This window comes from Grus americana, chromosome 2 (assembly GCF_028858705.1).
Source record: "Grus americana isolate bGruAme1 chromosome 2, bGruAme1.mat, whole genome shotgun sequence".
NCBI lineage: Eukaryota > Metazoa > Chordata > Aves > Gruiformes > Gruidae > Grus > Grus americana.
The window spans coordinates 131,743,213-131,758,844 of record NC_072853.1 but is presented as its reverse complement, the minus strand read 5'-3'; the positions used below and the strand labels follow the sequence as shown (position 1 = coordinate 131,758,844).

The 15,632-nt window shown below is 41.5% G+C and overlaps 1 protein-coding gene across 1 annotated transcript in view; it reads right to left on the bottom strand.

Moving 5' to 3' along the window:
• Positions 1–15,632, bottom strand: part of JAZF1 (JAZF zinc finger 1) — a 201,992-nt gene that overhangs the window by 86,497 nt on the left and 99,863 nt on the right. Inside the window, exon 2 of the mRNA XM_054818081.1 lies at positions 4,225–4,297. Within this exon, the coding sequence (XP_054674056.1) occupies positions 4,225–4,297 (73 nt within the window). The remainder of the gene's footprint in view (positions 1–4,224; positions 4,298–15,632) is intronic.

Genomic DNA, 15,632 nt, shown 5'->3' with positions numbered 1-15,632 from the left:
TGTAGTAGCACCATTGAACTCCTTGCAGAGAAACCACTCCTGTATTTGTAGGATGGAAGCACATGAACTGCATCTACTCTGGCAGTAGTGTGCCTTACTGACTCCAATTTTGATTTCTAAGAAAGCAAACAGAAAGTAAGTAGGGAACAATCATCAATACTGGGGACTGCATTAAGGCTACAATAAACTTTGTCTGAGAAGAGGATCTGTGGCAATTCAGTCAGTGCCTGGTACAAGCGTTTGATGTAGCGATAATAACCATTATTACCTATAATTTATATTTTGTCCACTGGTTTTAAAAGGAATGTTATCTGTTTACATGAGGATCACACACTATGAAAGCTGCATCTGTGTGGTTACTGAAGGCTGTAATGGCAGTAAATCTCCAGCAGAGAAAAAGAGATGGAGCCTTATAGATTCAGACATCCACAATCTGAAGGTTGTTTCAGAACTTAAGGGCACATACAATATTGCTGTATTAATATGCCTGAGAAAATAACCAGGGGGAGAAGAGAAATAGAAACAAGAGTGTGTTTCAGGTTGGAAACAAAGACTCCTGTACCCTTCTGTCTCTACTATCTGCTTTACTGATACTTTATCCTCCCAGCTATCAAACCAGACAACCCAGATTTATGATTTGTTTTGTTTTAGCTTACAATGGCCACCATACAACAGAGCATAAAGCACATCCACTTAATCTTTCTACCACAACATATATTAAGTGTACATCTTCTACAATTTTGACAGTCCCTGAGAATCAGAAGTCCCTATTTTCCCAGGCTCCACGGGAGCGTATGGCCCACACAGAACATATTGAATATACAAACCTGAGGAAGATTGTTTTAAGGTCTGGAACTCGCAGCAGGAACCGAGCTAAGTTCAGTTCCACTTGGAAGCCATAAAAGCATGGGTTTAAAAAAAGTGCAGCAGTATCTGGTGTTTGATATCTAACAGTATGCAACATGTTTATGACATGTATTAGGCTACAAAATCTGAGTTCATAGCTTGGGACAACAAAGCAGAACTCAGCTCTGGCATATGTAGTGGGAAATAGAAAGGCATGTCTCATAGTGTAATGGATATTGCTGCTCCCTCAAGAGCTTGAGCTGCATAGAGCAGGTGGTTCAATGAAAGACATCAGCACTTTGGAAAAAACTAAAATACAATTGAAAGAGCAATTAAATAGCAGCTGGTTTAAATAAGAGTCAATTCAGATTGGGTTTTACTATAAGAACAACTGAATTCAGTTCTGCAGAATTATTTCTCAGAATTGAAAGGGTAAGAAGGTTTGGACAAAATATGTAGTGATAACTAAAACTGTCTCAGTCACACAGAACTATGTTAAAAAGGGTACCAAAATCATGAAATCTACATGAGGTATCACTTTCAAACTACTTTAAAAGTAGTCTGATTCCAAATCGGACAATCAAGTCCCATGGCACTTTGTGGTCTTAAAACAGCTTTTCCCTAATTTTCAAAAAAACTTTCCCCTCCCTCACGTTAAGTAAAACAACCACAGAAGCAGCAAGAGAAAACGCCCAAGTATATAACGGAAAGAGGGAAACATACCAACATGCACAGCAACATACCAAGCCTACATATTGAAAAAAAAAAGTTTTATACATTAAATGAGATCAACAGAAGTAAGCGTTAAAAAAGGGTCATGCTTAATTTCAAAATATGCTTTAAAGGGTATGACTGTCTCCAGGAAGAACAGGAGTTAGTTGCCAAGAAGGAAATCGTGTCAATACCAGCTATTCTTAATCATCATAGTCTCATGCAGAGGAGAAAATTTAGTCATTTTACCAAGTGAACACTCCTTCTTACTTTCACACCACAAAGTCGTCGTCTTCTCCCCCGCCCCCTCCCCAACACACTTTCTCTACAGCAAATATTATACAAAGCCAAAGGGTGGATTCTGTGTTTGAAAAAGTTTGGGGGAGGGTTTCCATTTATAACACGAAGTAGAATTAGAAAAAAAATTTTGCATTCTGTATGACCCATGAGAGTTTGAATCAACTCAGTCTATCCTGAATTAAATTTTGGGTTAATCTTCCAGGCTTTTGACTTCTATCTCATCCTCTAGACAGCAAAGATACAAAAGGAAACTGGTGTCCATATATAAAAGCCAATAATCCCATACAGAATATTTTCCGAGAAATACATTTCCAAAATGCTACTAACTGAAACTTTCAGCCACAGTATACCTGATCAAAAAACCAGTATGATATAAAAGAAGGCAAAATAATCCCAGAATAGTAGCATGCTGATTTACCTAGAACAGGAAAAAGGGGTTTAAATGAGGAGTTACACTTCCTATACAGTGTTCATTTAGGATTAGAAGACAGTTTGGCAAACATACTGAAAAAGGGGCACCACAACTGCACAAACCTTGCCATCTTTTCCTTCCATGCAGCATGCTCTTGGGTCACTCTCCTCCAAGAAGAAAAGTTATCGGAGCTACCTTCATTGAATTCTGCGATGTGCTTAGGTGAGAGGGAAAATAAGGAGCAGCTCTCAGGTTGCTCTTTACCCTAACACAGCCTGAGACACAAGCAGCCCTTTCCATTCCTCCATGCTGGAGTACTCTGGAGGTTTCACTTCTGCCATCAATCAATAACTGAAAAGCCAAGGCTCTGTTATTTAGATAAATGCTTTAAAAATTGGTTTAATTTCTTAATTTTTTCAGGTTTTAGGTTATAGAGGGCTGGTAAGCAAGATTTGTAAAGATATACACTGTGGTTGAAAAACTTCTGAAGTACTGTAAAAAAATTCTCTTACATATTGGACTATTACCAGTTAAATTTCACTTTTGACTGAAAAGAAAAAAAATCTTTCTCTACTCACTTGTGTGGAGTTGTGTTGGGTTTGCATGGCAAGGTTTTGGTAGTGGAGGGGGCTACAGGGGTGGCTTCTGTGAGAAGCTGCTAGAAGCTTCCCCTGCGTCTGACAGGGCCAATGCCAGCTGGCTCCAAGACGGACCCGCTGCTGGCCAAGGCCAAGCCAATCAGCACCTCTGTGATAACGTATTTAAGAAGGGAAAAAAAAAACAAGCTAGAGAGAGCTTTTGCAGCCAGAGAGAGGAGTGAGAAGATGTAAGAAACTCTGCAGACACCAAGGTCAGTGCAGATGGAGGGGCAGGAGGTGCTCCAGGCGCTGGAGCAGAGATCCCCCTGCAGCCCATGAAGAAGACCATGGTGAAGCAGGCTGTCCCCCTGCAGCCCATGGAGGAAGGATGAGGGGGTGTAGAGATTCCACCTGCAGCCCGTGGAGGACCCCACGCTGGAGCAGGTGGAGGAACCTGAAGGAGGCTGTGGCCCGTGGGAAGCCCACACTGGAGCAAGTTCCTGGCCGGACCGGTGGACCCGTGGAGAGGGGAGCCCACGCCAGGGCAGGTTTGCTGGCAGGACTTGTGACCTCGTGGGGGACCCCACGCTGGAGCAGTTTGCTCCTGAAGGTCTGCACCCCGTGAGAGGGACTCCATGCTGGAGCAGGGGAACAATGAGAGGAGTCCTCCCCCTGAGGATGAAGAAGCGGCAGAAACACCATGTGATGAACTGACCATAACCCCCATTCCCCGTCCCCCTGTGCCACTGAGGGGGGAAAGGTTGAAGCCGGGAGTGAAGTTGAGCCCGGGAAGATGGGAGGGGTGGGGGGAGGTGTTTTAAGAGTTGATTTTATTTCTCATTCCTCTACTCTGTTTTGCCTAGTAATAAATTAGATTAATTCCCTCTCTAAGTTCAGTCTGTTTTGCTCGTGACAACAATTAGTGAGTGATCTCTCCCTGTCCTTATCTCGACCCACAAGCGTTTCGTTATGCCTTTTCTCCCCTGTCTAGTGAATGAGGGGAGTGAGAGAGCAGCTCTGGTGGGCACCTGGCCTCCAGACAGGGTCAACCCACCACAGGAGACCAAGAAAGTAGAAAGTTAAGCAAAGACAAGTTACCTTGTTTTACACAAGATTGAGCTTAAACATAAACGGTTAAAACCTCGTTCCCTAAGTAATTGAACATTGCAGCTTAAGGGCTATTTGTGCCCTATATAAAAGTGATAAAAATTTAGTTAAATTTTCATTCAACTGTCATTCCAAAACAGGTGTTATCATAGTGTCATATAACATGAAACAAAACAGAATGCATACATAAGCATAACATTTTGGCATATGCATATATATATGTATAATGCATACTAAGATCAGTTATACCTGAAAAATAACCACACTTACCTGTTAATGTAACTTAAAGCAACATAGGTTGGCTGCTGAAGTTCTTGTTTCTCTAATACACGTGGGTCTGTATCTGGAATAAAAAAAATACATATACTGAATTGAGTTTCCTATATTTACACTGAAACATATAGGACTGTATACTGCAAAATAACATAGGTGAAGACAAAAGATATAAAATAGCTCAGTCCAGTTTATCCATATAGACTATGCTTAGCACAGCACAATCATTTGTTCATTCATTCATAAACACAGTATTGCATTACTTTACACAAGAATTTGAAACATCAACAGTGATGTAATTTCCAACTGTCACACAAGCTTTCACAATCCCCCTCATAAATATTAATTTTCACTGCTTTCCATGACTTACAGTGTTAAAAGGATCAAGCTTTCTTCTTTTTTAATGTAGCAATTTCTAAATATGATTGACACATTTTCAGATGTTTCAAGAGTGATTACATCTTTTAAGCTGGGACTTGACACTCTTCTGCATCTCTGAGTTTTGCTTTCTCCCTTCTCTACAGATTATTTTCTGGAGCTCTCAATCAGAAAAGTCATACAAAAACGCACTTGAAACAAAGCACTTGCCAAGCAGAGCATTGCCCACCAAAAGCCCTGAAGCAAACACAATTAAATTCCTTCGAGTGCTAACTTTCTCAACTCAAATGAAAAAATATGTTTTCAATCACTGTTTTCATTGTCCTTTTCAGTTACGTTTTGCTTTTATCTAACAAAGTAGTAGTCTTGGTTTAAATTTCTGAAACCAAAACCAAGGGAGTGTGCCCGTAGTCTATGTAGTGTTCTTATAAAAAAAAAAAAAAAAGATTATTTTGAGGTTTCAGATACAGCCTTGCCCTATGTAGAAATGCACCTTTAGGAACTGCGCATAAACAGACTTCAAGAGTTCCCAATGGAAAATGTGCATCATTCATCATTTCTGTGCAGATTACTACATAGTCATTAACAACCTATTTTATGCATTACTTTAAAAGCAATTCTGGGTGCAACTTCTGCATTTTAACTAGAAAGAATACAAACTGCTTTTACTAAATGGCTCCCCATAACACTGCTGCTTTCCACCTTCTATTTCTGAGAAGCATCTACTTTGTGATGGGGGGAGGGGGGAGAGGAACTCCAAGCAAAACCAGTATTTTGGATTGTTCTTCATCCTACAGCTTTAAGCATTGTTCATCTTAAAAAGCTCACTATATTGATAACCACATTTGTTTGACTTGATCAGTTGCTTCTGGTGTTTTTTGTGGGGTTTGTTTTGTTTTTAAAATGTAATACAATTGTTTTGAAATCTCTCTCTGCTGCCCTGCCTGAAGGAAGATTTTTAACTGAACTCAATGGGGACTGTGCTTGAGGTAGGTGCATTTGTCACACCACTGCCTGAAGCAGATAATGCCTTTATTCAGTGAGCAAGGAATCCCCTGTTCCCACTCCCTCAAAGTTCAGACCGATCCTCTTCTTCCTACATTTGCAAAGCTCAGGGCTCCAGGATTTGTTAACATGCCTTTGTCAGTATGTTCCCCTTAAGAGGTAAGTACCTTTAAGGAAGTTCAGAGAAGAGGGATACCAGCACAAGTGCCAACCCAACCAGCAACCCCAAGCCCGTTATCCTTGAAAGGAGCAGATCTTGCTGGTGCTTGGGGAAATTCTGCAGTAATTACCAGCACACCACACTCCATATTACGCTAACCAAAGACAGCAAAGCAGCAGCTATCTTCCATGTTATCTTTATAATTCACTTCTCTGAGGAAGTTAGGTTCATGCAACACCAAAGATCTTTTACTTGCCTTTGTTTCTACAAAACCCACAGTCATTTAGGTGGCCAAGCATACAACTGCTGTCATGGTGAGCTTCATTAGATTTACACTTCGGTGGTGCACAGCCTGCCATGAAACTGTCTCAATCCAGAATGTCTGCAGAGCATTAATCCCAGCCATTACTATCTCAGAACCCAAGTTTAGGTATCTGTGGTTAAATGACTACATCTTTGCTAATCCAGTTCTTAAATGGGATTAACCTCTATCTATAAACAACAGTTTCTGTGACTGAAGCAGACAAAAGTGGGTCTGGTTTACATCAGAGTGCTGCACATATCTGTGGGAGAGGACAAGGGAAAACCCTAATGAAGAGCCCACCACCCTTCTGCTGCTTGCCAGTGGCTCATGATAACACCAGCTGAAGATGAAAATGCAAAGACAAAACCAAAAAGCCCCATAACTTTTGTAGGAGTGTGTTATCAAAGCACAGAGAAATTCGCCTGCTGGCATCTGCACAGAGTCCCATCTCTCAGTAGGAGCTGCCTGATGCACAAGGAATGCACTGCACACAGTCTCTATTCAGTGTATCTATCCCTTCTCCCTCCATGTATCAGACTTGACGTGTGTTGTGTTGTATATTCCAATTCCACCAAAAAATAATGCAGGAAGTAGTCGAGAAAATCTCGTATGCATTTAGCACTCAAAATGCTTGACACATTTTTATTATTCTTGCAACCAGCTACTGGGTTGCCAGTCATGAGAATGTCACATTCACTTCTGCACTGTAGCAGGAACTATACATAACACTGTTGGATATTATTGCTCTTCCCAAGCTATAATAACAGAAGATAAAAAGAAAGCACAGAAACTTACGCTGGGGTCACTGCATAGCCCTCAGAGAAGAGGAGAAAAGAGCAGAGACCAGGCCAGCCGTGCCATCGGTGCCAGTAGCCACGCAGCCCCAGCACAGCCCATCCCCAGGCAGAGGGGCACAAAGGCTGCACCAGCAGCCCCACTACACCCACCTAAAACCTGCACAGCCTTGCTACCCAGGGCACATATACGCTTTACTCACCACCACCAGCTTTTCTTCTGAACTGTCTTAAAATGCCACTGGTCCATTCCTCCCTGCCTCCATTCCCTCTTCCTCATCCTTTGCCCAACCTCAGACAGTGCCTTTCCTCTCTCCTGCCCCTTCCCAACCCCAGTTCTTGCTACTCGTCCTGCCTCCCATCGCTCTCTCCTGTTCGCTGTTATGCTGCTTGGGCCTCTCCCCTCAAAATGTCCCAACATACGACCAAGTTAAAAATCACATGGAGATGTCTATAACCACTTGTTCACCCTTGTACCACAGGACCGAACATATACACCATTCTTTTCCAGTACTGCCCTCTTCCCTGTGGCCTCTGACTTCCCCTCACATTGTATCTTATTTCCAATTTAGACAGTCCCAACTTACTTTCCTGGAGTTAGTTAGCACACTTTTGAGCACAGGGTGAATATACATTATTGCTAACAACTACAAAAAGACCACAACCATCCCAGGCTTGGAAGGAAGGAAAGAAGGAAGGAGGAAGCTGCTTTTTTTTTTTTAAAAAAAAAAAAAGCTAGCAAACACAACTACAGTGAGATTAAGTAGCAGTATTGCCTGACGCTGAACCTTCAAGTTTGGACTACCAGTGCTCTGCTTCTCTCACACTTAAGCACAGTCATACAGACACTAGCACCATTTTCTAACACCACACATGCTGCCCAAAGACACAGTCTCCAAACAGGTGTTACCCCACTGACCAGAATGTTACATATCAGCCAACACTCTGAACTATCTGACTCGGGGATGAGGAGCAGGGGAGGCTCTGTTGTCGATCTCACAAAATGGCCCTGTGTAATGTTAAATGTTTAGTCAATGTTTCTTCAAACTTGCATAGGCTGGTCAAAGTCAGCCAAAAGTAGCCTGAATAGTTTCCAGACACCTATAATGCATTAAACACTCACAGATGACAAATCTTTTCCTTGAAAAGTATTTAAGCAGTACAAACTAGGACTGATCTGAGCTTTCTTTCTTATAAGAAAAATATCCAGACAGCACAAACACAAAACCAACTACAGATTTTGAAGGGACTGGTTGATTAGGATTACTTTAACTAGTTACCCTCTCTTCTTGAATTAACATGGGCTACTGAAGACTCGCTACTTCATTAGTTTTGCTGTAACACTTTAAATCTGGTAGAACAAATTGCCACCCACTGTACATTAAGCTGCCTTCATTACTTGTCTCTTCTCATAAGCATTATGTTCCACTGATTTCATTCCACAGTGGGAAGAAGAAAAGCACTATGTACTTTCTGTAACGCTGTAAGGGGTTTTTAGCTATATCCTCTTATTTTACTATGGTGTTACATTTTGGAAACCCTATTTTTTTCTCTTTTCCTTTAATGAAATGTTATTAAAATAAAATTTTGATTTCATATGAACTACCCCAGGGTTTTGTTCTGGGTCTGACCACCTCACTAGTAAAAGACTGAAATGTGGGTGCTAACATCCACTAGAGTTACTCAACTAATCATCTATAGGATTAGACACCTCCAATTTCTCACATCCACAACCTGTATTATTCTGAGCAACCAGACAAGTACAATCATAGAACCATAGAATAGTTTGGGTTGGAAGGGACCTTAAAGATCATCTAGTTCCAACGCCCCTGCTATGGGCAGGGACACCCTCCACTAGACCACGTTGCCCAAAGCCCCATCCAACCTGGCCTTGAACACTTCCAATTGATGGGGCATCCACAGCTGCTCTGGGCAACCTGTCCCAGTGTCTCACCACCCTCATAGAGAATTATTTCTTCCCAATATCTGATCTTAATCTACTCTCCTTCAGCTTAAGGCCATTACCTCTTGTCCTATCACTACGTGCTCTTGTAAACAGTCCCTCTCCAGCTTTCCTGTAGTATGAGTGTGTAATTAAGGCAAAGACCATAAATTGCACTGTGCCATCTTTGAACTGCTCAGATGAAGCGAGGCATTTTCTGTGGAGCACGTTCTAACAAAATGAATCACTGACTACTGAACCAACCTACGATTACTAAATCACCTCACTATATGCAGAAATAACTTGCAGCTTGAAAACACTGCAAAATCCTAACCTGAAGTATTTCAAAGAGATCAAATAATAAAAAAGGCATACACATCCTGCCTAAGTACAGTCTTCATCAATTACATAACTTTGTTCTACATGAGTATTTCTGCACAAAAATACATGCCACATCTTCATTATTATATAATGGAGCAGTAAGTTTTGCCCTACAAGATAAAAGAAAGTTATCTTAAGCAAATTCACATGAGAACTTCACTTTCATGAAGTCCCTGCATTTAAATCACTGTGAAAAATCACTTTCCACCTTAATAAAGGGCACACAGAAAAGTGCTAACAAATTTCAGTGGCATTATTTTACAACTGCAAGTTTTCTTCTTACTGGGACTAGGAAAGGTCACTACCACTAGCAAAGTGGTAATGATAGTCTCAGAAGAAAAAATAATGACTTAAAGGAAGTGAAATTTAAACTACTCTTCAACATCTTGGATATGAAGCGGCCAGTGCTGCTTTTATCCCACTATGCCACCACTTAACCAGCTGAAGTTGAAGTCAAGACTGACAAGAGCCCAGGTACCTAAAGAAGGACACATGAATCCCTGTTCACATACAAATGAAGTGACTGGACTGTTCGATTTTTTGGTAGCTGTAACCATATCTTAAAAAGACTTAGGTTTGAAAAACGTCTTCTATCATCAGCCATGCCATTACTTAAGCAAAATAGTTGCAACAAAAGTAAAAAGACAAAACTCCCCTTGCCAACCCAAGGATGTTGTTTCTGTTTAATCTCAAAAAGAGTAAAAAAAATGCCTCAAATGTTAAGAAAATAATGGCCCTGCAAAGGATTTTAAAAGCACAAATCCTCATATTTACAAGGACTTACAGTATGATCTATCTCCCAAGTCACTTGGAGATGTTTATGATAATCACACTTTTTTTGTGCAAGATCACACTCAGGTGAACTGCCAACACAGAGGTTCCCCAGACTCACAACTGGCTTTGTCAGAACATCCGTACACACGTTCCGCTCGCCCACCACCAGGTTCGCAGAGTGCCTGTCTTGTATTTCACTTGGCCTTGAAACTGGCTGATATAAGTCAGCTCAGCTAGTTAATTAAAACCTACACTTCCCTTGAAACTAGCTCGCTTCACTAATGATGCCAAGGCAAACATTTCTGTTGGCTTCCTCAAAAGTCCGCTATTGTTCTTACATGGATGTAGCTTAAAAAGCCAGGAACAGATAAATTCAATGTTACTGGAAACTGTTCCCCATCCAAAACCTCCATTACAAGGAAGCCATTATGAACTTCACAGTTTCAATTCCAAATGCAGTGTTATTCAGGTGGTCTTATGAATTTAAAGAATAAGACCACAGACAACTATGATTTGAGAGATATTAACATGGTCCCCTAATTATATCTTTACTAGAAAAAGAAAAAAGACTTCCCTCATCTCCAAAAAAGAGATGATGCTCTACACTTCAAAGGCAGAATATTGGAGGATAAATACGATTCTGCAAGAGTTTTAAACCTACCTGACTTCAAGAACACCTTTAATATTTACACACAAGTTTACGTTCTTTCCAAGATCAAGGTGTTAAATACCACAGAGATGGACTTATCAAAATGTATGAAACAGACTGGACAACAAACTCTTCTACATTTCCAGATTAAGCTCTCATTAAATAGATGACTAAGAAAGCTACATTCAGGCAAATACAAACAAGATGACACTGTATTTATTTCAACTTTCACAGTTTCAGTGAACATTAGAGGCTTCAGGATATTGTTTTAATAAAAAATTCTCCATTTGGTCTATCTCAGAGTTGCAAAAATTTCTCAGTTAGCTGCAAACAGTTTACTTCCCTTGTCAAATTGCTCACAAGTGCATGAAGCCATGGAAAAAAAAAAAAACAACCCTGAAAGACACAGGCCACATAAATATCACAAGAAGGTCACGAAACGGCAGTCTTTTTGGCCCACTGGGAGACAGCTCTATCGGGCTGACAGTGGTCTACTGGCACTCTGCTGCTGCTCAAACCAGACCTGCTTACTTCAGCGACTGATTGATTGCATTTGCTGCATTACTGCAAAAGGATAACGGAGTCCAAAGACAAGGTAAAGCATCATAGGTCACAGTCCAAATTTTAAACTACTGCGGACCTCTCCTAGAGCCCGCAAGCACAAAAAAGCTAGCATTAATCTTAACAACTGCAAATTACGTATTATGCATACAGGCAAGTGGTTAGCAAAAAGAAATATCAAACAGAAGTTTTATTTAAATGAAGGCTGCCTCAGGAAAAAAAGCCAACAAGTATATACTGGGAACGCACACACAGGCAGCTGGAAAGCATCTGCTGACTTAACACCCTAGTTTAGCACACACTAGCCTCTTCACATAGGCACCTCTCACAAGGAAGTGAGGCAGTCTCCATAGAAGTTCCTGAAGAAAATGGGAATTTGTAAAAACTATCTCTTCATAGGAAACACGCCCTGATCCCAGGGACACCACTCCAGCATTTTACCTTTACTGAGTGTTATGACTGCAGAAGCAGCAGTCAGAGGACATCACTGCAAAAGGGACCATATAAAAAAGGGGTCACAGAAGTTCAAAAGCAGCCTGCCTGAAAATTAAAGCACAAAACCCTCCAAGAACACCACAACCAACAGCATCCATTCACTGCTGCAGACCGCATGAAGTAGACCATATCAAGCTCCATTTTCTAACACAAACTCTGAGACACACAAGAACTCAGAGCTTTCTCGTAAGAGAAAATGGTATCTTGCTGGGTGATAAGGTAATATATGGTATTTCATAGAATCACAGAATGGTTTGGGTTGGAAGGGACCTCAAAGATCATCTACTTCCAACCCCCCTGCTGCGGGCAGGGACACCCTCCACTAGACCACATTGCCCAAAGCCTCATCCAGCCTGGTCTTAAACACTTCAGGGATGGGGCATCCACAACCTCTTTGGGCAACCTGTGCCAGGACCTCACCACCCTCACGGTGAAGAATTTCTTTCTAACATCTAATCTAAATCGACCCTCCTTCAGCTTAAACCCATTACCCCTTGTCCTGTCACTACACTCCCTGATAAACAGTCCCCCTCCATCTTTCCTGTAGGTCCCCTTCAGGTACTGGTAAGCCGCAATTAGATCTCCCCGGAGCCGCCTTTTCTCCAGGCTGAACAACCCCAACTCTCTCAGCCTGTCCTCATAGGAGAGGTGCTCCAGCCCTCCAGTCAGCTTCGTGGCCCTCCTCTGGACTCGCTCCAACAGCTCAATGTCTTTCCTGTACTGGGGCCCCCGAGCTGGACGCAGTACTCCAGGTGGGGTCTCACCAGAGCCAAGTAGAGAGGCAGGATCACCTCCCTCGACCTGCTGGTCACGCCTCTCTTGATGCAGCCCAGGACACAGTTGGCTTTCTGGGCTGCAGGCGCACACTGCTGGCTCATGTTGAGCTTCTCATCAATCAGTTCCCCCAAGTCCTTCTCCTCGGGGCTGCTTTCAATCCATTCCTCGCCCAGCCTATAGTCATGCTTGGGATTGCACCGACCCACATGCAGCACCTTGCACTTGGTCTTGCTGAATTTCATGTGGTTCGCACAGGCCCACCTCTCCAGCCTGTCAAGGTCCCTCTGGATGGCATCCCTTCCCTCCAGCGTGTCAACCCCACCACACAGCTTGGTGTCGTCGGCAAACTTGCTGAGGGTGCACTCGATCCCACTGTCCATGTCGCCAACAAAGATGTTGAACAGTGCCGGTCCCAGTACCGCCCCCTGAGGAACACCACTCGTCACTGTTCTCCACTTGGACATTGAGCCGTTGACCACAACTCTTTGAGTGCGACCATCCAGCCAATTCCTTATCCACCGAGTGGTCCATCCATCAAATCCATGTCTCTCCAATTTAGAGACAAGGATGTCGTGCAGGACAGTGTCAAATGCCTTGCACAAGTCCAGGTAGATGACATCAGTTGCCCTTCCCTTATCCATTTCATATAACCAACACAGAAACAAATCTGTGCTTTGGTCTCACAGCAAAGCAGAACATTTTTTAATCTAACACTATTACTGAGCAATCCTGTTTCATCCTTGCAAGCTGCAACTATTTAATTCAGACTGTGATCTCTTAGAAGTAATGGCCATCCCTTAGCTCCCATTGCCCAGCCAAATAGGGTTCTGATTACAGCTTCACATGTACTAATTTAATGCATGATTACTAAAAAGGATTTCAGGTTAAAATGGTAGCTCAGCAACACAACTGAGATCATACAACATTTTCAGTTTTTAATTTAAAAACCAAATAGCCAAGCAAATGTAAACACAAGGATTTGTAAATCTTCTGAAAAGTATCTTTTGTTTAAAAAAATAAAATTGTGATATAACCATATGTAACAAAAAGATATTTCAGATATGGACATCAGAAAAGAGAAAGAATGCATGGAGTCCAATCATGGATCCTGAATCTTTAAAATGTCCTGATTTCCACAATTAAGTTAATTATTGCACACTAGTAAGTGACCACGGTGCTCCTCAGTTGCTGAAAGCAACCTTTGGATCTGTCATGCTGTCTTCAAATAGGCAATTAAAGTGAAAAATGAGAGTGTGCATAACTTCCCAGTGCCATATATTATATATAAATAACACAACACACAAGTAAGAACAGGACAGAAGTTCTCAACCCAAACACTTGATCAACTTAGTCATGCTTTCATCTGTTTATTTGAAAATATATTACTTTGCTACTCTTGTAGTCCTTACTACAATCTACTGCCTTAAGAAAAGTTTTCCCTTGCCAGAAATTAAAAGAACTCTCCATTCCTCTGTCCCCAAAACAATTTGCATTAATTGAGGTTGAATAGTATCAAACGTGCTAGGATAACCAAGAGGTGGTGGACAGATCCAAGCAACTGATCTGTTCCTTTGTTCCTCAGTGGGGCAATTTGGTTGACCAGAACTTGCCTGAGTTTGCCGTAAGAGTTGCTTTCTTGCTTTACACCAATTTACAGTACTGTAAAGCAAGTGCAGAATTTGTGAAATTCTTTATTTAAAAGATTTTTAAAAAAAGGGGGGGGGAATATCATATACTGTAAGCGTTCTCAGTGGGAAGTTTGAAGATCATATGCAGCCTGTGAAGAACATCACAGCTCCCTTCCCATCCTTACAAGGTGTGCAAGCTCTCTTGTGTACCACCCTGCATTCTCATCGCTTTCCCAAACCCCTTCACTCTGGCAGGCGAGCACAACTAACACCCTCTCTTAGCAGAGAAATTCAAGCTGTGGCCTTTCCTGGTCCCATTAGAAGTGGTGCCAATCAGAGATACAGCCTGGTCCAAGTGGACCTCCTCAGACCTCCGGCACAGCTAAAAACAGGCTACCACCTACAGCCTGTGGTTGTCTCTGGCAGAAGGGATGGCACCTGAACAACCAGTTTTTAAGCCATCTCCCATGTGCCCTCTCCTCCAAAAACCCACACAAAACTCCAGCAGCAACTACGAAGCAGGGAGCTGTGTAGGGGGTATAACCGTAATTCACTAAGAGAATATCACTGTGAACTGCTGACATCCTTATAATATTCTCAGTAGCTCATGTCTCAGAATATAAAAAGTACTGCTGTAAATCAGATACTTATTTCCTCTTCAAATGGAACATAATTGCTGGTAACTACCTGCAGAGCTACAAATGTCAAAAAGGCATCTCATGATCTTTCAGAGGTAGTGAACTGCAAGCACGCTTCATGTGCCGTGATGCTTTTCCACTTATTATGTTAATTAGTTTTTATTTGAAACATACAATTATTGCTGCAGCCAAACGCAATAATTAATGGTTATTTTTAATAGGTAAAATATTCATTAATCAAATCAACAGGAGACCAGCAGAGTACTGGAAAGGTCCCTTAGAGGGGGGTGGGGTGGGGAGGGAGAATAGTCTGCTGCTACTTTATTTTAGTTTTCAAATTCTGAGATGTGTCCCATTTTTAACCATTTGAAATGTTAACATCTTGCTTGCAAATTCTAAGTGCAAATATACTTAATGAAGCTTGAAATAGAGAAAAATTAGAATGCCATTTTCACAGAATTTCCCAACATTTAATTCAAGTCAAACAATCTCGTGAGGTGCCACTGAGAGTGTTAAAATAAAAGGTCCATTTTCACTTAACAGTCAAGCATACATGACATAACATGTATTATTAGTAATCTCTAAAATAACCCCATTTCAATAATGAAATGAGTATTTTTATTCCTCACCATGCTATGATGTTTCTTTTGTCTGAGAATTTTAAAAATTCATATACTGTGGAAAGACACTCACCTTTAATTCACCTGAATTAGGGAAGATCTCCAAAATTAATTAAAATAAAAAGAAGTTCAAAATTTAGGATTATTATTCTATACTGAAACAATAATAAAACCAGCTTCATGGCATGCAGCACCGCCCCCAAACACGCACACCAGCACGATGCTCTTTTGGAATCACGTTAACTCAGGCAAGCTCTCGTATCTTATCTTGTCTAGAGCATCTGATGCATTGGAAATCA